General features: G+C 37.3%; 3 protein-coding genes across 3 annotated transcripts; 2 read left to right on the top strand and 1 right to left on the bottom strand.

Annotated features, from left to right (window-relative positions):
* Positions 1-1324: 1324 nt before the first annotated feature.
* LOC134652941 (INO80 complex subunit E) lies at positions 1325-9502 on the top strand. The gene is made up of 6 exons (XM_063508176.1): positions 1325-1483; positions 1814-2017; positions 2583-2767; positions 4874-5000; positions 8070-8266; positions 9069-9502. Exons 2-6 carry the CDS (start codon positions 1817-1819, stop codon positions 9121-9123), a joined length of 765 nt encoding a protein of 254 aa, XP_063364246.1. The 5' UTR covers positions 1325-1483; positions 1814-1816; the 3' UTR covers positions 9124-9502.
* A 1224-nt stretch (positions 9503-10726) lies between these two features.
* Positions 10727-14642, bottom strand: LOC134652940 (AP-2 complex subunit alpha). Its single transcript, XM_063508175.1, has one exon. It carries the CDS (start codon positions 14417-14419, stop codon positions 11624-11626), a length of 2796 nt encoding a protein of 931 aa, XP_063364245.1. The 5' UTR covers positions 14420-14642; the 3' UTR covers positions 10727-11623.
* A 515-nt stretch (positions 14643-15157) lies between these two features.
* On the top strand, positions 15158-26004 carry LOC134652979 (protein phosphatase PTC7 homolog). The gene is made up of 5 exons (XM_063508245.1): positions 15158-15588; positions 15941-16120; positions 17672-17870; positions 24918-25177; positions 25759-26004. Exons 1-5 carry the CDS (start codon positions 15360-15362, stop codon positions 25806-25808), a joined length of 918 nt encoding a protein of 305 aa, XP_063364315.1. The 5' UTR covers positions 15158-15359; the 3' UTR covers positions 25809-26004.
* The last annotated feature ends 662 nt before the right edge of the window (positions 26005-26666 follow it).

Genomic DNA, 26666 nt, shown 5'->3' with positions numbered 1-26666 from the left:
ACTCAAAGAGCAGTATTGCGCTAAGAAAAGCAGCAATGTACATCGAACCAACAGATTTTTTTTTCCGCTGAGCGCGCCCTGCGTACGTCAATTCAAATTGTCACTCGCGGTTTATTGAAAAAAATTGAAACATGGACGGACAATTTAAAAGCGATGTTAAAACAATGTTAATCAAAATGATGAACAAATTTGAAGATATCAAAAACAACTGCTTATATTCTCTTTGTTCCCTATCTATGTCTTCTAAGTTTACTAAAATAAAATCATATCAAAATGCAGATAATTAGATAGTGCATATATTTGTTATTTACAATATAATATGCCACTTGTTAATGTAAATTAGTGTACTGTTCTGGATGAATATGACATACCTGTGTAATTTTTTTGATTGGTATATATTGTACAATATACATATTAAAAATAAAACAACTGATATTTGGGTGTTTATTTAATTTAAAGGTAAATAAGATAAGGGTCACTTTTCGACTTGGTTGCGTTGTACACGTACATAAACCGCCATAGGTAAGTATTGTCTGAAAAGATACTACCTACTACGAACGCCTTATATTGGGCAAGATTTAATCCTGCAACAAACATGTATGGATTAGGTAGATATTGCGAAAGAACGGCGATATAATCAAGGCTCTTATACTGTTTAAAAGGTTTACCTTTGTAAATAGTCACAACTGATTGCTGAAAATATTAGACATGTGGGCCTATGGACGGTTTCCAGGACACAATTTATGGTCTTGTTGGATAGATTTAGGCATACGTTTTAATTTTATTTATGCCTTTTAACCCTAAAACAAAAGACTGAACATAATCTTAAAAGTTCGAAAGAGTTCTTCCAATACTTGTCATAACCTCAATTTTTAGTAATGTTTACCATCAACAACGCCAACGAGCATGATTGTACATTGTAGGCCCCTTAGCTTTGCTTATTCTTATTTAATGTATTGGTATTTAATGGTGACAGCAGAAATATCTCTTGAAACAGAGGGCCTACCGCGAACCACGTTCGACGTGTTACCTCCCTGTCACACTTACGTACGAATTTACAAGTGCGACAGAGAGGCAAAACGTCGAACGTGGTTCGCGGTAGGCGCTCAGAAACGATTCAGAATGAAAACAAATAAGGTGACGGCTGTCGTTCACGATCCACATTCCACAGATAAAACACAGATGACACGCGTTTTGGAATTATTTGAACACAGTGTTGCTAACCCGCGATTTTTCAAATTTGCCGCCTTTTACTACTGACAAGATTTGGTTGACGGACTTTATCTGCTTAATCTGCTCACTGCTGTCAAAACTGTCATATTCGTTGTCAAACATTGAGGTTACTATTTTTGTTTAAGTTTTGATTATACATAAAACAGTGGATAAATCGCAATAATTAACACGTTTCTTAGTGAAATAATAGGTATTTTGCTGAGCTAGTTTTGGAAAAACTAACAGGCTGGCGTCAGAAAATTATACTAAGGTACAATAATGTCTGTATGTATGTAAAATTTGTTTTAAATTTTTTATCGTTTTTGTCTTAAATAATGGAAATAAAATAGTTAACATAACTTTAATAGATTCCCTTCTACCCATATTTAAATATATCGCAACCGTCTATCTATATAGTTTTAGAGCTAGCCACAGAAAAAGGTATACAATTCCGAGAGCACCAAAACCCCACTAATTAGTTTAGTTTATACCTCGCGCCTCGGCGTCTATTAGCCGTTTATCAGTGGAAGTCGTCGTTATTAAGCTCTCAGTTTGATAGTGTTAGTAAAAGGCATGACATTGAACTAATAATATTTTGCAGAAAATGTTGGATGGGTGGTATTGCCGCTCCATAGCCAATATGCAGGCGAGCGAGGCCGCCAGTATGAGCAACAATGTGCCCGCAGAGCCGCAGCCGCCGCCGCGCGAAGACTACTCCAGTGACAGCAGCAGCGAACCCGAGCCGGAGACTAACTACAAGTCACATTACCTTACACTTAAGAAAAAGCTGAAATATCTTATTTATGTGAGCTCTATAGGTACTTTTTGTAGTGATAAGGTAGCATTGTGGATATCTAAGACAGCTGGTGCTATTTAACTGTATATGACACTTTGCTAATTCAAGCAAATTAATTAAAAAGTTGGAGAAAGCATAAAAATACCATTTTATCATAGCAGCACAGGACATGACCTATTGTCACTAATTAAAGAAAACAATCTTTAAACTGTTTTATAGTAATTAGTAAATAATAATAGGTTTATAGTAAATATTGTCCTGTCAGCCAAGTCACTCTTTTTGAGTATACTTAAAAGTGCGAGATTACAAAAAAAAGGTAAACTGGTTTGTTTACGTTATTTGTCATTTTTATTGAACACCACTTTAAACATATATTTATTTCATTAGCAGGACCTGCACACTTGCTGGTCATAGAATGGCAATAAGAAATTAGCGTAGTATTCAAATTTAGTTTGAAATTTTTAGGTTGGCGTTGCGTTTTTGATGACCCCTCGTCTGCGCGCTGACGTGGCGCGGGCCTCTTTCTGACATTAACAGAATATTTTGATAATAATTAAAGATTTTCCCTCTACAGGAAAATGAGTGCTTCCAAGATGCTCTGAGATGCAGCCAGAAGCGACTCCTTAAGGTGTCCCGGGATCGCAGCTTCCTCCTCGACAGGCTGCTGCAGTATGAGAAGCCTGATAGTAGCACTTCAGAGAGCGATGAAACAGAATCCTCTGATGACACAGACTACAACCGTGCAGATGCTTTGAAAAAGTAAGGAGTTTAAACTACACTTAGGGCCAGTTGCATCAACCACATTTGACAGACTGATCAATGTCAGACGGCGCGCCAACTACTATGAAACTTTCCTTTCCTTACATAAAAATTTTGCGAACTCTTTAACGATACAAACAGTTTGGTGCAACCGACCCTTAGTATATAAATTTTGTTTGACAAGTGATTGAGCAATAAGTTATAATATGTGTAAGTTTGGCTTTCTATACGAATACAGTACCGGAAACCGGGAATTCCCGGTTCTCGCCATACAAACTCAGTACCGGGAGCATTCACTATATAAGAAACAGCTATGCACCATTTATGAAATTGTTAACAACTGGCACCGTACCATTACTAAAACAGTTATCTTTGTTTAAACTAAATGTGTTACCTAAATGTGTAATTATTAGTGATGTACCGACTATTGATTTGGCCGACTAATCGGCGCTCGGATGGCCGATTAGTCGGCCAGATCATTAGTTTGGTCTAAGTTCGGTTCAAATGCACTAAAAAACAATCGTTTTACCCTTTCGTCGCGCTATTTATCATATAGTAACGCTAAAAAATTAAATAAAAAAAATCCTAAGGTTATATTTCATACGGCGACCGCACAATCGGTCATAAAAAAGCGACCACAAGGTCAATAATTTCGAAAAGTTTTCGTAAGCACCATAAATAAAAATTTGGGTAAAATAGGTAAAAAGCTTATGAAAATATGTGCTGTTTATTTATTTTTGCCGTTTTTCTGTCACTATAAAGTGCCGACTAATCGGCCATTTTTGCCGACTAGTCGCCGACTAATCGCCGACTACAAATGAGGCCGAATAGTCTGCTTTCCCGACTAGTCGGCGACTAGTCGGTACATCCCTAGTAATTATCGTATGTCGACCGTACTTTTTGTATAGCGGCATAGATCCGCTGGCCGATCTCTGCGTCGATGTGTTACCTACATCTTGGAACATTTTACGGAAGTTCACATTAATCTTCATTCTATTAACAAATTATTTCAAAAACCGGCCAAGTGCGAGTCGGACTCGCGCACGGAGGGTTCCGCACCATCAACAAAAAATAGAGCAAAACAAGCAAAAAAACGGTCACCCATCCAAGTACTGACCCCGCCCGACGTTGCTTAACTTCGGTCAAAAATCACGTTTGTTGTATGGGAGCCCCACTTAAATCTTTATTTTATTCTGTTTTTAGTATTTGTTGTTATAGCGGCAACAGAAATACATCATCTGTGAAAATTTCAACTGTCTAGCTATCACGGTTCGTGAGATACAGCCTGGTGACAGACGGACGGACGGACGGACGGACAGCGGAGTCTTAGTAATAGGGTCCCGTTTTTACCCTTTGGGTACGGAACCCTAAAAAGAATGAATGTAAGTTAAATATGCCCTTACAAAATATAGGAGAGCAGAATCTAGTACATATTAGTATTAGCCATTTGATATTAAAGGACCCATATCCGATGATTTCTCAGAAACAATTATTTATAGGTATAGTCAGCAGCAGAAGTTGCTAAGCGGGCGAGGTGTTCAAAATTACCTTGACACGCTCTTATTCCATTAACAATAAAGTCGCGTCAAGAACATTTTGACACCTGGCCCGCTTAGCAACTTCTGCTGCTGACTGTACGTGTACTAGGTACATCAAATCGGTAGCTCTTTAGGCCCTCTATCTATGCTATGACCTATCATTGGCCTTCGTTTAACCTTTTCGACGCCGCGCCGTGTCAAACACAAAAGCTGTCACTCCACCTCAGGTGCCACATCACCGAAGTGTCAAAACTGAAATTGAACTTTATGCATATGCACGTCGGTCTATGATGCTCTGTGGTCTGAGATTGGAACTGCGATTCGATATATCTGTCGTTGGCGTCGAAAAGGTTAATCGTATGCAACATCCTGTGTAAAAACTTACTTAATTGGGGCATTCTCTATGAAAAGGGACCTTATGGTCGATGGTGCTTACGCCGCACAACGTCGCGCGGCATTGTATTTATATCGGAGCATCGTTAATAATGGCGTAAGCGCCATCGACAATAAGGTCCCTTTTCATAGATATAACGTCACAATTATGCTCAATTCTATGAATGTCCTTCAGAAAGAAAATTGAATCGAGTTCTGCCCACCAAACTGTGTCTGCTGCTGCCACGCCAAACAAGAATGCCAATCCGGTGAAAAGAAAAAGAGCAGCGGTTCCTAAGAAGCCTCCTAATACTACGCACCTTGTAAGTATAAAACATTGATATAGAATAAAGAACTGGATTGGATACCCAATCAGCCGCAAAAAATGGCCCCACAAAAGTAACGTTGAAACAGATCACGCGTTACTTTTTCGTTTAGTCTCGTTTGAAACGCTCAAATGTGAAGTTGTCAACAATTACGAAATGTGCCGTTAAAATATGTAAAAATAACAATGATAAAACAAGGAAAAAGGATGGAATGTATTTCTTTCGGTTAGTTCTTTGGATAGCATTACATAATTTATGTTATCTGGTGGTAATTTTATGGTTTTGAATAAATTAATTTGTTAGTACCAAAGAAGGGATGTCAAGGAACAAAAATCGAATGAGTCGATGTGAGGTCAATATTTATTTTATTTTTATATGGAATTCGTAAGGAATAATATTATGTTTAAATTCAAGATTTCCAAGAAAACCTATGCGACGTGCAAAGTGGACTGCTATCACTGACTGCTATTTAATTATAGCAAGAGATAGGGGTGATGCAGTTTTAAACAAAGCAAAACGGCACTTGTGTGATCGGCCCATTTCCCTGTTTCCGACAACCAATAAGGGCTTATATCGACTAACTGTAAATGCTAAACCTGTCTGAACACAGTGACAACCACAGGATTTTTTTGGGTTATTTCCACCAACTCGCTTTGGTGGTAACTAGTGGGAATTATTTTTCCCAGTAGTTACCAGTGGTAAAAGGTGGGAAAAAAAAATCCTAGTAGTTACCACTGATATCAACTTGGTGGTAACTAGTGGGAACAACCCGATTTTTTTTATAAAGTATGGACTTTATAAAAAAAATCCAATCAGTACCTAAATGTCCCCGTGCACCCGTGCGATGAGTAAATGTAGATCTAAAATACACAGTTATTTTATTTAATAAGTTGAATTTATTTCAAGGAAATTAGTATTTAAAGACGTATACTTACTTATTCAAAATTTAATTTGTTTGAATTTGAACCACGAATTAATTTTATTTAAACTCCCGATTAAATTAAATTTGTGTTATTTATTACTTCAATTGGTTTTTCTGTACAGTAATACCTATTCAAGTGTACCAAAGTGACTCCATTCGTTCATTATTCTCGTTTGACGTTGCTTGACGTAAATACGTTACGTTTAGTGCCATCGGACTAAATTTTTTAACAGTGTTGGTACTTATGTATGCAAATTTGACACTTAATGCTTACGACATTAAGCTCTTTTCTGTACGAAACATTTATCTTGACTCAAAATTTACGTAAGCGTTTTTATCATCAATGCAAATGGTGCGAAACGTCATTGGGATCCACATTTCTTGACGTTTTTGTTCTGCTTTGTGTGTCTATTTCTTTTATATTAAGTCAGTGGTATAAAAACTATAAAATACGTTACTTTCCTGAAGAGTTAATGCAATTAGGTATCCACTTCTCACCCTTTTTAGGGTTCCGTAGCCAAATGGCAAAAAACGGAACCCTTATAGATTCGTCATGTCTGTCTGTCTGTCTGTCTGTCTGTCCGTCTGTCTGTCCGTCTGTCTGTCCGTCCGTATGTCACAGCCACTTTTCTCCGAAACTATAAGAACTATACTGTTGAAACTTGGTAAGTAGATGTATTCTGTGAACCGCATTAAGATTTTCACACAAAAATAGAAAAAAAACAATAAATTTTTGGGGTTCCCCATACTTCGAACTGAAACTCAAATTTTTTTTTTCATCAAACCCATACGTGTGGGGTATCTATGGATAGGTCTTCAAAAATGATATTGAGGTTTCTAATATAATTTTTTTCTAAACTGAATAGTTTGCGCGAGAGACACTTCCAAAGTGGTAAAATGTGTGTCGTCCCCCCCGTAACTTCTAAAATAACAGAATGATAAAACTAAAAAAAATATATGATGTACATTACCATGTAAACTTCCACCGAAAATTGGTTTGAACGAGATCTAGTAAGTAGTTTTTTTTTTATACGTCATAAATCGCCTAAATACGGAACCCTTCATGGGCGAGTCCGACTCGCACTTGGCCGCTTTTTTTTAACCAGCCCCGGGTTATAATTAATACCACAGAATAAAGAATAGTACTACAGTTTACCGTACGGCGTACACCGTACAGAAAGTACACATCCTACAAAACAAAAGTTTGACAGCTATTCAGGGACGAATCATGCTATCCCTTTATAATGTATGGCACTATCCCTTTCGGCTATTTAGGGTTATCAAAATACTCTTCTTTAACTTGTCTGTGGTCGTGCAAGCAAAAGGACGTGAAGTGGTGCCAACCCTAATAATTGTTCGGAGCAATGCTGAGCCGAATGGAGCCGAGTTTTCCCGAAAGGAGGAGTGTCTCCCCACTGTTAAAACAGTGAATATATTTGGTTCATCTATTTGCCTCTCTATCGCTCTTGCATAATGGAGCGCACGAACCACTTAGACGCACGAACGACCAAAGATGTTCTTACAAGTACAAGTAGTTCATGGCATTCATTTCATTCTGTTTTTGTGATATGGATATTACGATTCTATTCTAAGTAGGTAACTCATCAAGTTAAGTGGTTGTGTTAGGTGTGCGAATTCTAAACCGGAGGTAGTTTGTTCGAACCTCGGTTCGTGTCCACAGATTTAATGTTACAGGTCTATATATGTACTTATATTACACTGAAACAGCGCACGGTTACAGTGTAAAATAAACCTTCATGCGTTCCAATAAAGTATACGATGGCGCGTCATATGTAACAGGGGTCCAAATTCTATCTTAGTAGTATTTATTTTTATTTTTACTTCTTATGTTCCTTTAGTACTTAAGTTTATAAAATAACTTGTAGCACTTTCCTCGGAGGAATCGCTGAATCCTGAGTCACAGGCTTTGTCCTAGTTCAGGAAACAGAGGCTCAATCCAAAATGAAACTGATACAAACCTAATACTTATAAGTTTTTTTTTTGTTTCCTTTTTTGTAATTGTATAAGGCTGTAATACTTACTGTATTAGGTTTCAAGTAAATAAAGATTATTATTAAATTTCCTATGATTCGTCTCAGCAGAGACAGCAAGTAAAAACATTACAAATAACAAAACATTTTCAGCACCAAACCAACATGGCCATGCTGTCAAAGGCGTCCCCCGCTCTCGGCTTCGGCCTATCGCCTGGGGACGGGCACATGACACCTGAGGAGGTGGAGCGACATCTGCAGTCGCGGCAGTCCTATGTGGAACTGCTTCCTGAGCGAGCGCCGCCAACTGTACCTACGGAGATGTTTAGTAATGACCCATCACTTGACAGGTAAGATGAGGATGCAAATATTATTAGTAGAATTGACGACCGGTCTGGCCTAGTGGGTAGTGACCCTGCCTGTGAAGCCGCGGTCCTGGGTTCGAATCCCAGTAAGGGCATTTATTTGTGCGATGAGCACAGATATTTGTTCCTGAGTCATGGTTGTTTTCTATGTATTTAAGTATTTGTATATTATATATATCGTTGTGTGAGTACCCACAACACAAGCTTTCTTGAGCTTACCGTGGGGCTTAGTCAATTTGTGTAATAATGTCCTATAATATTTATTATTATTATTAATCCTCCATAGACAGTAATAAGCCTAACAAGTTCTGTTTGGCCCTGAGATAGTTTCCCCGCTCCCCCCTCAACCCCCAAGACATAATTACCTACAATGAAAGGGAAGAGTTGCTTTTGTTTCGGTTGATTTATAAAAAAAAAATTCAATTTTATTTTCTAATACGATTGATTCAAAGACTGCCAATGTATACGTGTCAATACAATTTCAACCTTAGCATTCTGATTTAAGGTTCAATTTGGGTTTAACTAATGCAACATTTCACTTTACAAATTAATCACCAATGCAAAACTACTATTTGAGATATTTCTTTGTTAAACTACATTGGCGCGGCCTAGAAAAGGGTAAGCAGCACCCTGAGCGTAGCGAGAGATTCGAGGACGTATAAGATGTTGCAAGGCCGGTACACGTCTAATTTTTTACTGCTTCATTTTTTTAAATCTATACCACGAAAACCCTTAACCTTAACTCCTTGCTTAGGTGAACTGACTAAGAAATGATGTTTTGTTACAGTGAATCAAATGATGTGCTGGAGAACTCCCCAAATGTTGAAGAGTGGTTCGATTAACTTAAGCTTTTACGTAAACATATTTAAGGAAAATAAGATAATTCTAATGTCATTAAGTAAGTGCATTCATTGTTTTAATATTAAAGATTTTGTGATTTGTGTAATTTGCCGTTTTTCTTGCATACATTGTTTAAATGAAAAACAATTCAGTTTAAATATATTATATATTGGATAAATATTTAGGTTAGACAATTACAAAGTGGCTTCAAGCGCGGAAACGAACTTCTATATAATCTATGTATCACGCTCAATTTATTAACCATGCGATATTGTACATTTTGATATTCAACTCACACAATACACTGAAGGTATTTATCAAATAAGCAAGTCTAGTATTAGTATACACATTCTTACTTTCATAATATACATATAATTCTCATACCACGTGTTTTAACGAGATGAAGTTATGCATAAACAGTTTGTTGTGAATATTCTTACTACTCTTTAATCACCTACCATGCAAAGTAAATTTTACTATGCCCCTACTCAATGTTAAACATTTTATGTTTAATACTCTTTCGCGAACAACTGGTTATATGAACTTTCTTCCAAGCCATTTACCCTAATACCAATTGTATCTACGAACCTACACTATCATGTGGTACAACTATGATATTCTATGTGGTGAGATTCCTATGAACAAACCATAACACATACCACATTGTATTGTACATTATTAATCTCGTAATATGAGTACATTCACATGTAAAACGATAACTGGGTGAGCTCAGTTCTCTTCCTTTTCTTATCAGTACGCATACAATGACAGACAATGGGATTTTGTTCCAGCTTTACATACAAGCTTATACCGTAAATATGTATATTTCCGTTCACAGAGCTAAAGGTCCGAATAAATTGCATGCATAGATATTTTTAAAATCACTAATAGTTTTTGGTTTATTATATTAACCAAATAGATATGAGGAATGTATGAATAACACATGATAACAAAAATGTTTCGTTACTTAACCAAATATATTTTATATCAATATAAAGGACGACGTCTGAATCGTAACGATTCCAAAATAAATCTCTGGTAAGCATACGTTATTTTAACAATTAACAGGAACATTATAAGTAAATAAAAAACCTAAAAAATATTCATCAACAAAGTCCATCTGCTACAATTGGGTGGTCCTTTTTTTTGTTATGTTTTTCGCCGGGCATCCCCTTATTGTCTTATTTGATATTAAAAACATAGCTGACCCTTGTACAAATTTGGTGATTAGGAAAAAAAACCCTACAGTACTTTAGCAAAAAGTATTTGTTATTTTTTATCCGATAGGCCCGATGTACCTATGTAAGTATGTATTATAATATGACGTTAAAAAACGTTTGTGATGATGTTAAATTTTTTCGAGTACCTATAACGATTAAACACCGCTAAGGAATAAAATAAATTCCTTAGGTGGTGCCACGTAAAACTCTAATAAAAAATATTTAAAAACCGTAATGTTTAATAACGTCAAATAGGTAATACAACACGCCCCCTTGCGAAAATAGTTCATTATTGTTTTCACTCCAAAAGTGGTCAAACACTTTTTTTATGTGAAATTACACGATTGACCTACCAAGTGGTGCTCAGTATTATAAATCAACAAAATAAGTACCACCCAAATGGATTGTTTTTCCGAAATTATAAATACGTATTTAACTTGAATGATGATAAGTTTTCATTATAGGCTAACAGATCACACCCAGAATTTATATTCATGTGGCAAATACTTTAGATAAACCAACCGAATGATTACATAATATAAATTATCATGCCACATAACAGCCGAAACATTTAACTTTGGTATGATCATGTTATACATTTTATCATATCTCATTACACCTGAATTTAGATTAAATATTAATACAATACATTATTTTCAATGAATATGAGAAACAAATGTACATCCAACACTTAGCCAAAATTTGGCCACAACTTATAAAAAATCTATGTACAAATAAATGATTATAATTATGCGCTGTACCACATATGAATTGTACAGAGTAACATAAAAAATCCAAAAACCTATTATGGTCTAAATAAAAATATATTCAATTTAAGTCTAAACTTACTTGTCAGTAAGTTTTACTTAACTTCATAAATTAAATAATACAATAGCCCATCAAATGATATTATTTATCTATCAATGGAATCTGATTTACAAGAAAGATTGTTGAATAGATACATATAATATATAGGACTATAGTAATGGACTACTCGAAAATATGATCCCTATAGTGTATGAGTTAACTCAAACAAATTTTTATCTTTTTCAAACCACAAAGCCTATCTTGTCAGTTAGTAAGTAAAAGTCATCTCAAAATGTATGTGAGTTATAACAAATTCCTACTGAATCAGTGCAATGTTCACAAGTGACTTTTTAACATGCTTCTTGCTTCATTATAACATATAGCATTTGTGAATTTTCTGCAACTGTGAACCTAACAGCAATTAACATTGCCAATAACAATGTTGTTCGTATTCGTAAATTTATTTTATTTATCATTAAAACTGGTCTGCCAGTAAATCGCAAATTTCTTGTGAGACTGTCTCCTTACTAGATCTTACTGTAAGTCTGAACATATGAGCTTGTTTATTAGGTTCCAATCTCATAAGACATCCTACTTGTTGGACTCTGGTATGCACGATGCCAGCACATACAAAATTATCAGGATTGGGGTCAATGCCATCCAGCAGTTGCATCCCAAAGCCAGCCAGTTTGGTGCGAGTAGCTGCAATATCTATTGCCCCTTGAGCTTTAAAGATTTTTTGTGCCCTTTGCTGCTCTCCTCCCAAATTCTTCCACCTTGCGAAGAAAGATTCACCATTCATCTCAGTAGGTTCAAAGAATTTGTTCAATGTCAAAGGAAGCTTCATTGTAATTTTTTGTGGCACATTGTTGTAGATAAAGGAAACAGACATGCTTGGAGTGTCCAGATAGTCTTCGATGCACTCTGCAGTTAACATTTGTTGGATCTGAGCTCCTGCCTCCAAAACTGGTTCCATAGGCTTCATCTGAACATTTAATTTATGCATATCAGTCCAGTGCAGTTCAGGATTGACACTTTGAATTGGAAATTGTGTCTTGTTGCCATAAAACAGGCCAATTCTGCCTAGATTCTGTCTAAATTCACTCTTGACTCCAATTTGAATCAATTCATTCTCAAAGAGAACACCATTATTTTTAAATAAGAACTTTTTGATATTATTTTGCGCAGCATTGCTTGGACTAATTTTAGGAGTGGTGTAGAGATCTCCAAGGACATCAAGCAATCCATTGCCTGCAGTGGGGGCAGCTGTACCGGGTGGTGTGGACAATCCCAAGAGATCTGCACTTGACGCATTAGTGTTGTTTGTGGAGTTGACAGCTGGTGCAGCTGCTGATGAAGGTTGAGGGCTCTTAGATTCTCTCATATCAGAAGTATCAGGAATGCGGCCTGGCTTTTTCTTTTTGAGCACTGCTAAGATAGAGGATTCTCTTTCAGGGAATGCAGGCATTTCTTCCAATACTGTAGCCAATACATCTGAACTAGCCACTATACTCAACTGCAAATATTCAGATGCTCGTTGCTGTAGCTCAACATCTGCAGAACGTAGGTTGGAGTCAGCTCTGAATACTTCTTGGACACGATTTTTGATCTCCGGGAACAGGTTGACAAGTTTGATGTATGTAGAAAGTAATAGTGCTCTAGTAGCAGCAGAACACAGATGATATTTAGAGTGGAGCAATTCAAATTGGACCAAAGGCGAAGACCGTGTGTCACCAGCAATCAGATTGCCAAATTCACCAAGAATATAACCTCCAACTTTAACCATGTTTTCATGGCATGTGGGTGCCTGTAGGGCTTCAAACACAGTCTTAGCTGCATAGCCTTGGACTTCCTCTCTGTTAATGACAATCTGAATTACTCTGTACCATACCTCTTCAGATACATAGTCTCCAGCAATTCTTATAAGATTAAGAATCACATCAACATACCAAGTAAAATCAGTTGCATACTTTTCTGCTAATATGGCAACTTTCAGCACCATCTCTTCCCGAATGGAGTAGTCGGCAGTCTCCAAGTATGCCAACATTTCTTGAACAATCTCTTCGGCATTTGTTTTGTCACACATAGCATACAGTAAATCAACAGCCTGCTGCCTAACTGAGACATCTTTTTCCATCTTCATTGAAAGGATCACAACTTCTTGGTGTTTCTTTACTGCCTCATGTGAAAACTCAGAAGTTGCAAGATGGCACATGGATTCCAATGCCAGGTAACGTAAATTAGTTTCACGGTTGCTGAGAAACTGTCCCAGCTGGTTGCATGCTCTCACCAGCAAGTTAGGCTCACTGTCATTGTGAATGATGAGACTGATAGCTTCAAATAAAACAGCATTCTTAGCATTTGAGTGCTGGACTTTTTTGGACTTTGGTGGTTCCTGGGCCTTGTTGAAGATAGTTTCTAGGCATTCTGAAAGGCGACCTCTGACCCCAGGCTCCTCTGAAGGTGGAGTGTAGTTTTGTAACAATCTTAAAAGTTTAACAGAGAGCCATGGTGCAGGTACAAAGTAATATGTGTAGTCTTGTAAGTCAGTGTAACTGGCAGTCACAATGCGGCTGAGCCTAGCCACTGCCAGGGTAACACACCCCTTGTATTCTTCTGGATTTTTCTTTACCAAAGCATCTATAAGAGATGTGGCTGCGGTTACGACACCCATGTGGGGATCATTTAGCAAGTGGATTATTCTAGAAGTCCATTCACCCCCAGGAATGATTTCAGGAGACTTACGGAAGAGTCTGAGTAGGCAGAGAGCAGCTGACTGTTTCACAACATCCATTGTGTCTCCTGAGACAAGAAGTTTCGGAATCTCTGTGCAGAAAGCTTCCGCCATGTCTTTGCTGCCGATGTTGGCGATGCACTGGAGGGCGAGGTTGACATGGATGGGGTTGCGCGACTGCAAGTCGTTCTTGATGCTCTGAATGATGAGCTTGATCAGATCACTGTTGGTGTTGACCAACACGGAGATAAACAGATACCCGATCTGCTTTTCGGAATACTTGTTGGAAGACAATAGATTGACCGCCTCCATGTGTCCGAAGTCGATGTCGTGACCCAGCAAGAAGATGAATAACAGTTTGCAGACATACTTCTTTTTTTGATATCCATCGAGAGTTTTGTCGCCTTTAAACTTACTTCTTATGTTTGCCAGTTCCTTATTGATTCTTTTTATTTCTGCTTCTTTACTTTTACAGTTTCTTATATCCGATATGAAGACTGCGAGTCCTCGCATTCCATCACCCCTTACGGCAGGCATATTGCCAAGTGACTTGTCGAACACCAGTTTTAAGCCTTTTCTTTACACTTTAGAAACAAGACCCGACACCGCGTACTATCACTAGTTTAGGAGGCGTAAACGGGGTGAAACGGCTCCAAATCTCGATTAATCAATGCATTAGTAGCCGTCATCAATGAACGATATAATACTTCGACCGACCGAAGACGAGCTTACTTCTACAACGCCTATATCTATGAAACTGAAACGTCAGACACAGTACTCATTGTTTATGGATCGATATTAGTTTGAAGAATTTTATGAATGTTTGCATTAAATAAATAAATATATTACTTTGATAATTTTAATATTATTTTCATTAAATCCGAATAATTATCTTTATTTGGATATCTATTAGTTTATTTTGAGATATATTATAAAGAATTATATTAGAATGGTGTGTACTTTCCTTATTTCCTTTGACTTATCTGTGGATGTAAGAAAAGGACAAAAGGGGTCAAATGCTGTCAAAAGTATTTATTGGAAACTAAACTAAACTCTAATACTGTTGTAATAGAGCCGAAATTCAATCTGCGTTTGAGGCATTTATTTGCTTTGTGTGCATTGAGAATATTACTTCTATCTCCCTTTTTCCTCAACGCTTTTTGCATGGCGAGAGAGGATGGCAAATATTGTCAGATTAATCAGATTTGGATAGTCGCAGTACCCCAGCATAATATCGCGACGCACGCACCTAATTCAGTCTGTGTGCGCATATAATCACTACGTCTGTGTGTCGAGTGGTTGGTTATGGTTGTTGGGTCACAAGACTAGTAATAGGAAATAAATTATTTTATTATTGTTTAATCGAGTAGTGCTCCTATTATTGCGTGTCTCTACATAAATCCCTTCATAACCATGGTGTCATTGATACCAGATGTTTGTTTGTGAATGACGAGTCAAAGTGCAAAACAACTAATGAATGATGCAGTCTATTTTCTGGACAGGCAGAGTGCTATCACGTGCTATAAGGAATGGGATTTCAAACCTATCCAGCTCTGCTGAATTAAACGTTTCGAGCAAGAAACATCCATATTTAGTATCAGTTGTGTGTGGATTTCCCAAAGACATTGTCAATGGAAGAACTCGTAAAGGGCAATTTGGGGACGACGCATGGTTCTCTACTCAGTTCAACAATGCGGACGTTATTGGTGAGTTGATGTTGTTTTTGTTTGTATTCTATTTTAAATGTTATTATCTTGCAAACTCTTCTATGGAAGTCTCAATTTAACTACAAGAAATAGCGTGGTATTTGCTTGAGTACTGTTTGTTATCTTGCCTATTTTGTTTTTGTCTAACATGTTAGCTGTTGTTATTAATCTATATATTATATTTGAAATTCATAACTATAATCTGAAAACTGCACAACTCAATGGTATAGACACATTTCATTATAGATTTGACATGCAAATATGTCCTTATTTACTTCAAGGTCTTAGCTTAATTGCACTAAAATTACCTTTATTATGTTTTATAGGTTATTTTATTGTTGTACTCTTACAGGAGTGGCAGACGGAGTGGGGGGCTGGCGTGCTTACGGAATTGATCCCGGGGAATTCTCCTCCTATTTAATGAAGACATGTGAGAGACTGGTCCAAATGGGCCATTTCAAGTTGTCAGAGCCTGCTGACCTCCTAGCCAAGTCATACTATGAGCTACTTGAACACAAGAAGCCTATACTAGGTAAGTTTTACATTAGGTCCAAAGTCCAAGTTGATGATTAAATGAGTAATATGAGAACTAACTAAACATCCAGTTCAAGCGGGTACAAAGTGCTTATTCCAGATGCATTGGATGGTGGATGTCAAACTTATTTACACATTTATTGCCTTATTGCAGTGGAGTAAGGTCCAAAGTTTTGAACATATCTTTGATGTCAATTGTGCCTTAATGAGCATTAATTCTTCCTGTTTAAAAAACGAAATTTTACACTACTACACACATATACACGTATATAAAAATACTTAGTATTGAAGGTTTTAAATTCATTCTTTGTATAAGGAAAATATGACCGGTAAACTTGTTTACCCTTCACTTAAGAAATGTTTCCTTTTAATTTGCAATATGTGCATAAGTATATACTGTGCTAAATGTGCAATTTATTATGTCAATGATTATCTATGACACTCATAATGTGCTTTAAGTTAAGTGCAATGTTTTTTTTATGTTTGCTCCTTCCTGGTATAGTCAGCAGCAAACTTGTAACTTTTCCAGGGCTGTACAGTCGGCAACAAAAATATATATGCAACATGCCTTACATATTCCAAAACATAATGACATATGAAATGAAAGAACTGTTAGATGTAAATATATTGCAATGATGCTCACATATTATTGAATGTTTTACTACATCTGGTAGCTGGAATAAATATCACACTAATTTTTAATACTTTGGAAACCATTATCATCTAAAGCAGTATGAAATTACCTAAAATAAAAATAATATTTAAAAAAAAAACATTTATTTTAAGCTACAAGGCTCATAATCAGTTGAAAACAGTTGTCTTTTACGGGGTAACTGGTATTTTACGGGGGTAATAAGCTAACCTAATATAACAATACAACAAACGTACACGTTTTATTTTTTATTACCATTGGGAGGAGGGGTAAAATCAGGTTCCCTAGTTAGTCATAGGGGTGACCGGACTGAAAAGGTTAGGAACCACTGTGCTAGACACTCTATTTTCATTATGCTCAGTTCTTATTGGTTTGTTTATCATTAGGCTGTAGGGCTCAAAGTAGCTTTCCTATTAGTTTCCGTATTGTCTACTTCAGGTCATTCTTACCTAAAGAATAAAACCTGCCCTTTACTTCCAATTCTATACAGAACAGTAAAAGCTTGAATACAGTTTAACTGTTTCGTTGCATGTTCCATTTTCGAAAACTTTTAGCTGTTGCGGCGAAAATTATTTCATGACACGACAGGCAGGCATGTCTTACGCCATAGAATATGATGGTTGATGGCACGCCGCACCAAATCGGTTAACCTTTTGAACGCCAGACAACGAAGGAATATGCCGTGCCCCGGACGCCAGGCGATCGTGATTATTTAAGCGAAATTGAACTTTACGGAGTTCCGCGTAAGTCCCTACTGCATTGGTGAAGCTGTCGGCTGTAGCCGTCTTTGGCGCCCTTGGCAGGACTTTCCGATGACGGCCACAGCCGACTGTGGCGGTCAATGGGTTAACAGTTTATGTAAATAAAAACTGATGGATACTACTTTTGTTGATACAGGCAGCAGCACAGCTTGTGTTATGATCCTGGACCGGACGGAGAGCGTGATGCGCGCGGCCAACATCGGCGACAGCGGCTACATGGTGGTGCGCGGCGGTCGCGTCGTACACCGCTCACACGAGCAACAGCACTACTTCAATACGCCGTACCAGCTCAGCCTGCCGCCGCCGGGCCACGACAGGAACGTGCTCAGCGACAGGTAACATCACCACGGCGGTTAAGGGCTCATTTAGACGGTGCGAGTTTCATTACATTGCGTCTTTTGATCGGTTGCTGAATCGTTGTCACCCCAATGGTCCGCAATGTATTAACTAAAATCGCATGCGAGTTCGCGCGCCGTCTAAATCAGTCCTAATTCGCCGCGCCTCTCGTACGAGCAGGAGCACTATACCTATTTCGTTATTCTCGCATTAGAAAAAACTACGCAGAAGTAAGCTCGTGGTTCCAAATCGGGTACTTTTTCGGTAAAATTTTGAAGTAAATTATAACCATGCTACATAAGATAATTATTCGATTATTATTAACAATTTAAGAGCCCGATAAAAACTGCAAGTTTGCTTCTGTGAAGTTCTAATGCTAAAAAAGATAGTATAGTTCAACACACCCTTCCAGCTTAGTCTGTTGCCGGGAGGCCACGACTGGAACATGTTCAGCTAAATTGATATGGTGGGAAGTCTTTTTGCGAAAAGGTATCATTATTTCGACCCGAATTTTTCCGAAATGGGAATCCACCATTTTCAGAAAAATCCTAGCATTAAAAGGTTATGGATTAAAGTTAATTTCCTTTAAAAGTTAATTAACTTGCCTAACAAAAGCCTTCTGAATATATGTACATAGCTAAGGACCTTCCATCTTCTGTCTTTGTCTATCTTTCTATGTATATACATTTTATGGATGTAACAGCGCCATCTATAATTAGCTTATTAGCCATTAGTCGCGCATGACGACCGCGCGGACATTCCATATTGATATTCATAAATGTACATATAGATTATAGCAAGACAAGCACCTTTGCAAGACAAGGGCAAAATAATTTATGCGACAGTATTACCCTTGTATTTTATAAGTGTATATGACCCTTAAACCTCACACACCTTACTGACGACAGGGACGAAGCAATACATAGAAGTGCCAACGCATAGCTGTCGCATAGTCGTCAGTTACTAAATTAAGTAATTTGTGTGAAGCGTTTTACCGTGCAGTTGGTCTATCAGGTAATGCCCCTCGCATTACCTGATAGACCAACTGCACGGTATAAAAGTGCTTTGTCACGCCTATTAGCGTCCATCGTACACCTGCTGGCCTGTTGGGGGGGTTACTTACCTCAAAAATTAAATTACGTTTTCGTCTTCGATCGTCTATTATCATATTTTTCGCTCGAATCGTTGATATGGCGAATATTTCGATGTTAGGCCCCTGACTCTTGGTACAGTCTAGTGCAGCGGTCGGCAACCTTTTGGCAGCCAAGGGCCACATAGTAGGTAACGAAGTTGACGCGGGCCGCACTTTGTTAATATTTATGATTAGACTAGGCATTGTCGGTTATCAATATTACATACAAAATAGCCAGGGAGGCTCGCGGGCCGCAAGTGACAGGTTCACGGGCCGCAGGTTGCCGGCCGCTGGTCTAGTGTAATATATGGGTGCACAAATCATCTCAATCATGTGTCCCATAGCTCTTATGTCAGCGAACTAAGGACATATTTTTGAGGAAGTTTAACACCCATATTTTTACACCCGGTTTGCCCCACTTTCAGTTCTGATGTGATGTTTCTCATACAATTACTCGTATTATAACTTGAAAGCCGGTTTATTCTATCGGTCGGTCGGTATCGGTTTGGAGATTTATATGTAATGTTTAATGTATTAATTGACGTAATTGGCATCACTCGGGAGCATGATGCTATCAATAACTTTTATTTTTATAAAGGCTAGGAACTATATGAATGACCTGCGTATGCCGGATAACCATTTATAGCACATTAAAATGATAAAAACAAACATTATAATTATTGTTATTTATGAAATGCGTTTGAGACTATTAGATCAATTAAATATATCGCTGTGTTGTTATCGTTATGGCTGTAAGAAGTAAAGCAAAAGGTTATTAGATAAATGTGTAAACAGTCAGTCAAGGTTTTGTATCATCATTTGCGTAATGAGATGCTGAATACGCTTTCAACAATCAAACAATCAGGATTTCATAATTAATCCTAATTAAAACTAATCAAATAACCGAATATCATACTTTAAAATTGAAAGTTTATGTTACCGCTCCGTACATTGCTTGTCAAAAGTTGACAATTCAGTTACCTACCACAAAAACTTGGAACCTTCAGTCGAACGCGGGTACGGTTATTTCTTAGACAATCTTATATGTACAATAAATACTACGTACAGTCATAGAGAAAAAAGTACATAGAGTGCTCACTCCATACATCAGTTTTAGTATCAAAAAGACTATTAGCATCTAGCATCGAGTAGCGGAACTATCAGTACTGCTACTTGACAATAGATGTAGCACCGACCGGAAAGTCTTATGCTGTTGAGATAAGACTTTCCGGTCGGTGCGACATCTATTGTCAAGTAGCAGTACTGATAGTTCCGCTACTCGATGCTAGATGTAGACACTGAAAGTAATAGTCTGAACTGATGTATGGAGTGAGCACTCTTGTCTTACTATATTTCTCTATGGTACAGTTAAATTTCTACGCCTTTTCGTACCTGCTGAACGAAAATCGAAATTTCGTTATCTGCCTCTCTATCACTCTTGCCTATTCGAGCGTCACATCAGTGACAAGTAATATGAAAGCCGTTAGTAGTCTCATAGGTATTATTGTGACAAGGCACGCAGTGTACATAAGTTTACACAGTTTACACTCACGGCACGTTAATAGGATATATCCAAATGCTCCATGCACCCAAAGATCATAATGACTACATATTTGGAAATTTATATTAGGAACCTACCTTTAGGTAATAAAGTTTAATATAGGCTATGCTAAACGCCATGCCAAACGGAAAGCAGTTGTTGGTGTAGTTTATTAAGTATATGGTAATTATCTCTGACGCAAAGATGAGACGAGAATATATAAATACAATCGCTTTGCAAATCCGTGTACCTACCTATCTAAATAAAAATGAGGAAAGTGCCAAAGGCTATATTTATATTAAGAATGAGGTAAAAATATCTGAGATTCAAGATTTTTTTCCTATATATGTATACGCACTATTTGGTCCTGTAGCACGAGTACAATTTTAAAGCAGCACTTTGTTTAGTTAATTAAAAAATATAGTAATGGCCTTATACTTAGATATTGACGCAACCATTTTGTCAAAAATATGTCTTCTAGACACTAAAATAACAAGTCGATTATCATGCTAGGTTGTCGTAGATTTCTTAGAGTTAGATCTCGACTTACGGTCTACTGTGACACAAAGTTTGTCAGAACAATTCGAAAACATAAGTATAGAGAACTCGAGCTTTATATTAGGTTGGTTCAGGTGACTAACCAGGAATATGCAGGAAAGTAAATATTTATTATTTTATAGGTTTTAAGCTAGTATTGTCTGCCTTAAAATGGTTTACGCTTGGTACAATGTCGTGAATATAAACCTTGGAATTCGAAATGCATCTATCTGTTTATATGTTGTTTTGGAATTGTGCCAGATAACACGAAAATGTTATCTAATTATGGAACCGGGACATATTTTATCAAATAATGAAAAAGCATGTTATTCATAATCGGCTAGAGCAAGATTTCATTTATAAGTATCGAATGTTGATCAGTATCAATATTAGATCTTATCTTACCTAAGAATCTATTCTATAGGGTTATGTACTCAAAAGGTGATAGAAGGAACCTAAGCCTCTGCTGACCGTTCGTCCGTCTGTCTGTGTCAAGCGTAATGTATGTATGTATCTAAAGAATCATGAAATAAATAGAGGTCCAGTATGAGTATTAGGGCTAACGAAAATTAATACATGTTAAAACCTTAATTAAATGTAACCCTCATAGCGTGCGAGCAAGTCGCAGTTTGGCCAGTTTTCTGGATTGAAATTTAATTTAATGGGCAAATGTGGGTAGGTTTACTTCAAGATTCTTGTATTTTTTTTCTAAACAGAACCAGCTATTTCAGCTTATTTTAGTAATAGGTACAGTACATTTCGTATGTAAACAAAAGCTATTGCAGTTAAAAATGTTTACAAATGCTTAATCTCACTAACGTTTTGTTGGTTTTGTTACCTTGTTTACCTTACGCTTCATATGTATGTCCTCGGTATGTCACGACAAGGTTAAGCAAACTTCAGTTACAAGCATAACGGCGGCCATTATAGGTCATTTTTCAGACAGTCTTACCAAACATGTAAGTACTAATTATTTGCACACGAAGAAGCATGAGCGTGCTAGAACGTCCGCTATACATTGCGCGAGCATTGTAAAATGTGTCTTGTGAGGACGGATTTTATTAACAAAATGTATTATTCAGGGGATAAGTCACTACCCTTGGAAGACCTACACTAGTATATTCTCCATAATCCCCAGTTTTGATCCCTACTTATTACGTATTATAAATGCGAATGTAACTCTGCCGGTCACCTTTTAATACGCTGAACCGATTAAGGTGAAATTTGTGAAGGACAGGATGGTTTTCATCACCGAAACTATCCCTTTAAGTGTTTGAACAGGGGGTAAAATTTACTATGAAAGTATATAGGCAATGCGAATACGAATTCTACGCAGAAAAGTCTCGGTAAAGGTCTGTATCTACTACTCTAGCTCTATGGCAGAAACAAGTAAAAAGTCTCGTTGTTAGAGTATGACTGTATTATCATCAATCAATTTATTTCAGATATCCATACGATTGTTAGTAATATATTATGATGATGATTAAGATTTGATCTATTTTTTTCGCCGATAGAGTACCTAGTAGGTAGGTATTTTACTTTGATAAGAAAGCGATATTATTGTTCAATCTGTAAAGAAGATTGTTAGTATCTACCTCTATCTGTACGCAATCTTACACATTCCTATAGTGATCAACTACAGCGTAAATACTTTTCAGTCGTCCAGCTAACCGATTATTTATTGATAAACAACCAGAAGCGCCGATTGATAAAACATATAACAACAAACATCTACATTGTAATCAATCTCTAGGTGTCAGAGGACAAAGGAACCCAACATTGTCAATTAGCTAAATGTTCGCATTCGGCATCAGAAGTCATGTGCTCATTTCACAATCGTGTTGTTGTATTTCGACTTCTAATATTAGAATTTTTAGTTTCCTGGACCTTTGCCAATTCACGTGATAAGTTTAAATTTTATGTAATATGTACATAATCCCATGACTTGTTTTGTTTACATCTGGTAGGATGCATCATACGGGGGACCAGCACGTGTTATCCAATTCAACTCATATGCTTGTAATTAGATTACAACATCCCGTGGTTTTCTTGCGCGCTGTGGTCTAAATGCGTTCGGTGATGATGCGAAGATTGCGAAGTTCGGAATGGTAATTTTCATGCATTTCGTATTCAATGTAACTGTAAATGAGCTCGTGACTGAATTTTATGTGAAAGCATAAACATGCTGGAATTTGTGGAATACAAATTTATTTTTAACGAATTTGAACCTTCGGTGCATCAAAAAAGAGCCCAGCTTTGTTTACCATCCTGGTGGCTGTCACGTATAGGGACAGCCCGTATGCCCGTACTGATATGTGGTTATTGCCGCCATTGGACGCCTGCAATGTCCAGTGGTATCAAATGCACGTTGAGTCAAATGCACAGGCACAGTTAACCTACGTATTTTTAAAGAATCTCATTATATTCTCTTATACACAATGTCACAAACATATCCGCTTATCCTAACTACATAATGTATCCTATAACCATGACATTAGGTACCTATTTAATCTACACCGCTATTACAATGATGTAAGGTATAAAATTGTATACACAATTATGTGAATCTGACTGCTATCCAAAGGCTAATTTTGCATTTGTACAGCTTCCTCCAGATTGGGTAGTTCAAACAGGTTATGTTTTTATAATGTTTGGATTAAACCAGTCGAGGGAGTCAGGTTCAATTTGGCACAGATGGTTTTAACTCTTCTAAATCGCCTTATGGTCTGGGCCAATAAATGTCCTATTTATTCCTACCTCCGATTTATGAGTGACGACCTATACTCTCGCATATGTTTTGTATGTAGATATGTAGGTATAAATAGCAGCTGAATTGAAGCATATGATTTACGAGTTCGTATATTTGTAAACGTAGTTCGGGGCACCCTGAACAGACGAGCGATACATGTACATTTTATGACTAGCCGCAAAACTTTATATAGCAAATAATTATACATACATGCATATAATATATAGCAGTCATAAGTCAGTCTAGTCATAGCAAATAATACGGTTACTTTAAGTTAAAGAGCGTAAGAGAGGAATGATAGGTCAGTAGGTTCGGAGTCCGCTTTCAGACTTTCTCCTGCACTTCGCACGGTCTTAAGTACCTATCCTTTTTTGTGAGTCCAGTTGCGCATATGTTAAACCAGCATCTCTAGACCCCTACTTAATACGTATTATAAATGCGAATGTATAACTCTGCCGGTCACCTTTTAATACGTTGAACCGATAAAGGTGAAATTTGTGAAGGACAGGATGGTTTTCAACTTTTCATCACCGAAACCATGCCTTAAGTGTTTGAACAGGGGGTAAACTTTACTATGAAAGTATACAGTGTGTAAGTCAAATACGGGCAATAAATTAAACCAGATATAGAATTTACCCGTCTTATCATTAATTAAGATGTTTTTTAAGTTACACTTAATTATGACCCCGTGATTAATTTTTTCCACATGTACCGAGCAGCAATGTACTGTAAACATTAAGAAACAAGATGATAATGACATTACGAGATACGAGCTTTTCATAGTAACTGCCAACAAGCGTTGACAGTTACTTTAAAAAGCTCGTATCCCGTAACGTGTGTGGTGTATTACATTGCGGGCCGAATTATTTTGTATGGTTATAATTTTCAATGCATTTCTAAGTAAAATCTATCTCAATATACTTTTTAGGTCCTATGCTAACCACCGTTTAAATATTCGCCCGTATTGGATTTACACACTGTATACAACAGTATGTCGCGAGCTGTACCTAGTTTTAACAATTTTTGTCTCCAAATAGACTCCACAACACATGACTCCACAATAAATGACTAAATGTCTTTCTTTCCAGCCCAGAGTCGGCGGACACATCAGAATTCGCCGTGGAATGCGGCGACGTGATCCTCGTCGCCACCGATGGCGTGTTCGACAACGTGCCCGAACCAGTGTTGCTCGCCGAGCTGCGACGGGCGAAAACACTCGCCGGCGACTCGCCGCGTCTGCAGGCTGTGGCCAATTCTATCGCGTGGATGGCCAGGAATCTGTCCTTTGACGGCTGCTACATGTCGCCCTTCGCTAAGAGCGCTAGGCAGAATGGAATTGATGCTATCGGTGAGTGTTTCTATTATTTTTTCTACCATTGAGACTTCACCAGACTGTACTCCACATATCGCCCTTCGTAAAGAACGCTAGACAGCATTATGTACGTACGTTGTCATTGTTTTCTGCCGCTTAAAAAATAATTTTGTGACCCGTCCTTTTTTGTTTAAAACTGACGTTTTATAACAGTAACGCCTGCCCTGCAAAGCGACGTTCTTTTGTTTTGATGATGCGTTCCTACCCACCCATCGGTCAACTCAAATGGCGACCAAAGTCAATTCAATAACATTTTTTGCGCATGATACCGTTTTTGTCGGTTTAATGGGTGTCATTTTTAATTTTATTTATTCTCAAAAGCTGTCTGCGAGAGTTTTGTAGACCGCAGACATCTATTTGTAATAATCCCTTTATTAAGCTACGGTGAATATTGAATGATTTGAATGTCTCTGATCAACCACTTTGTGGATACTATCAATTGCATATATCGCAATGCTTTGGTTTTAGACTTTTAGTTTAGTTTAGAATGATGGTACCTGATTGTTTTCCCTTTAGTATAGTTGTATTGTTATTAATTATCTGTATTTTTTTTGCAGGGGGCAAACCAGACGACATAACGGTGCTACTGGCGATCGTAGCCCTATGAAAATGTCCTCACTCGATTTTAGGCACTTGTTTTTTTTCTAAACATTACGAAATTAGTAGGTATGTAGTTATATTAAACAACGACACCAAAAATTCGACATTGTTCTAAACTTAGTGACGTATTTGTGCAGGCATGTCTATTCAACATTATAGGGTGGATTTCAGTGCGGTTTAAAAGCTTGGGTGAACCTAAAACCATCTAAGATTCTAAGCAAACACGACAGGGAAAAAATATAATTCGTAAGATCCCAAAGTTCACGATTTACTCGTCATGCTTTTACCGTCTCTAATGTGCCTTCAGAAAATTCTTGCAATTTTTCCATATGGGACCATTTCGGAAGCTCCTCGTCATTTATTGGGAGCGAAACTTTCCAGTTACAAAATTGAAACTTTTTACTTGTGAAATGTTCCTGAAATTTTCGAGAACTTTTTGGAAACTTTCGTAACTTGCACATTGATGATATTGACTAAGCAGTTAAACCACGCTCAGATCCTCCAATTAGGTAAAATTTAGAAGTGTCTAATTGTATTTGGATATCCTGTAGAAAATCGCTGAACCGGCTCACGCCGTGACATGTTTTTCTTGATGACTATGTAAAATTTCGTTGACTACTTAAATAATGACAGCCTTGAACACTAGTCACATTATGGTGATATTGAGTTGTGTGTGTAAGGAACTGTCATTTTCTTTGATCGCTGAAGAAAATTGATTGTTTCATCTCGTGTGCTTGAAACAAGCGAATACAGTTAGTGACGGGTAAATATATCGATGTTGTCGAGATTTTTCACCACTTTTTATAGTTCGTTTATTTTGATTATTGTGTTTGATGCCTGTGATAGCGCATCGTGAAGTGGCAAA

This window comes from Cydia amplana, chromosome 12 (assembly GCF_948474715.1).
Source record: "Cydia amplana chromosome 12, ilCydAmpl1.1, whole genome shotgun sequence".
In the NCBI taxonomy this organism is placed as follows: domain Eukaryota; kingdom Metazoa; phylum Arthropoda; class Insecta; order Lepidoptera; family Tortricidae; genus Cydia; species Cydia amplana.
The sequence above is the reverse complement of the archived record's forward strand: the minus strand, read 5'-3'. Positions and strand labels throughout refer to the sequence as shown.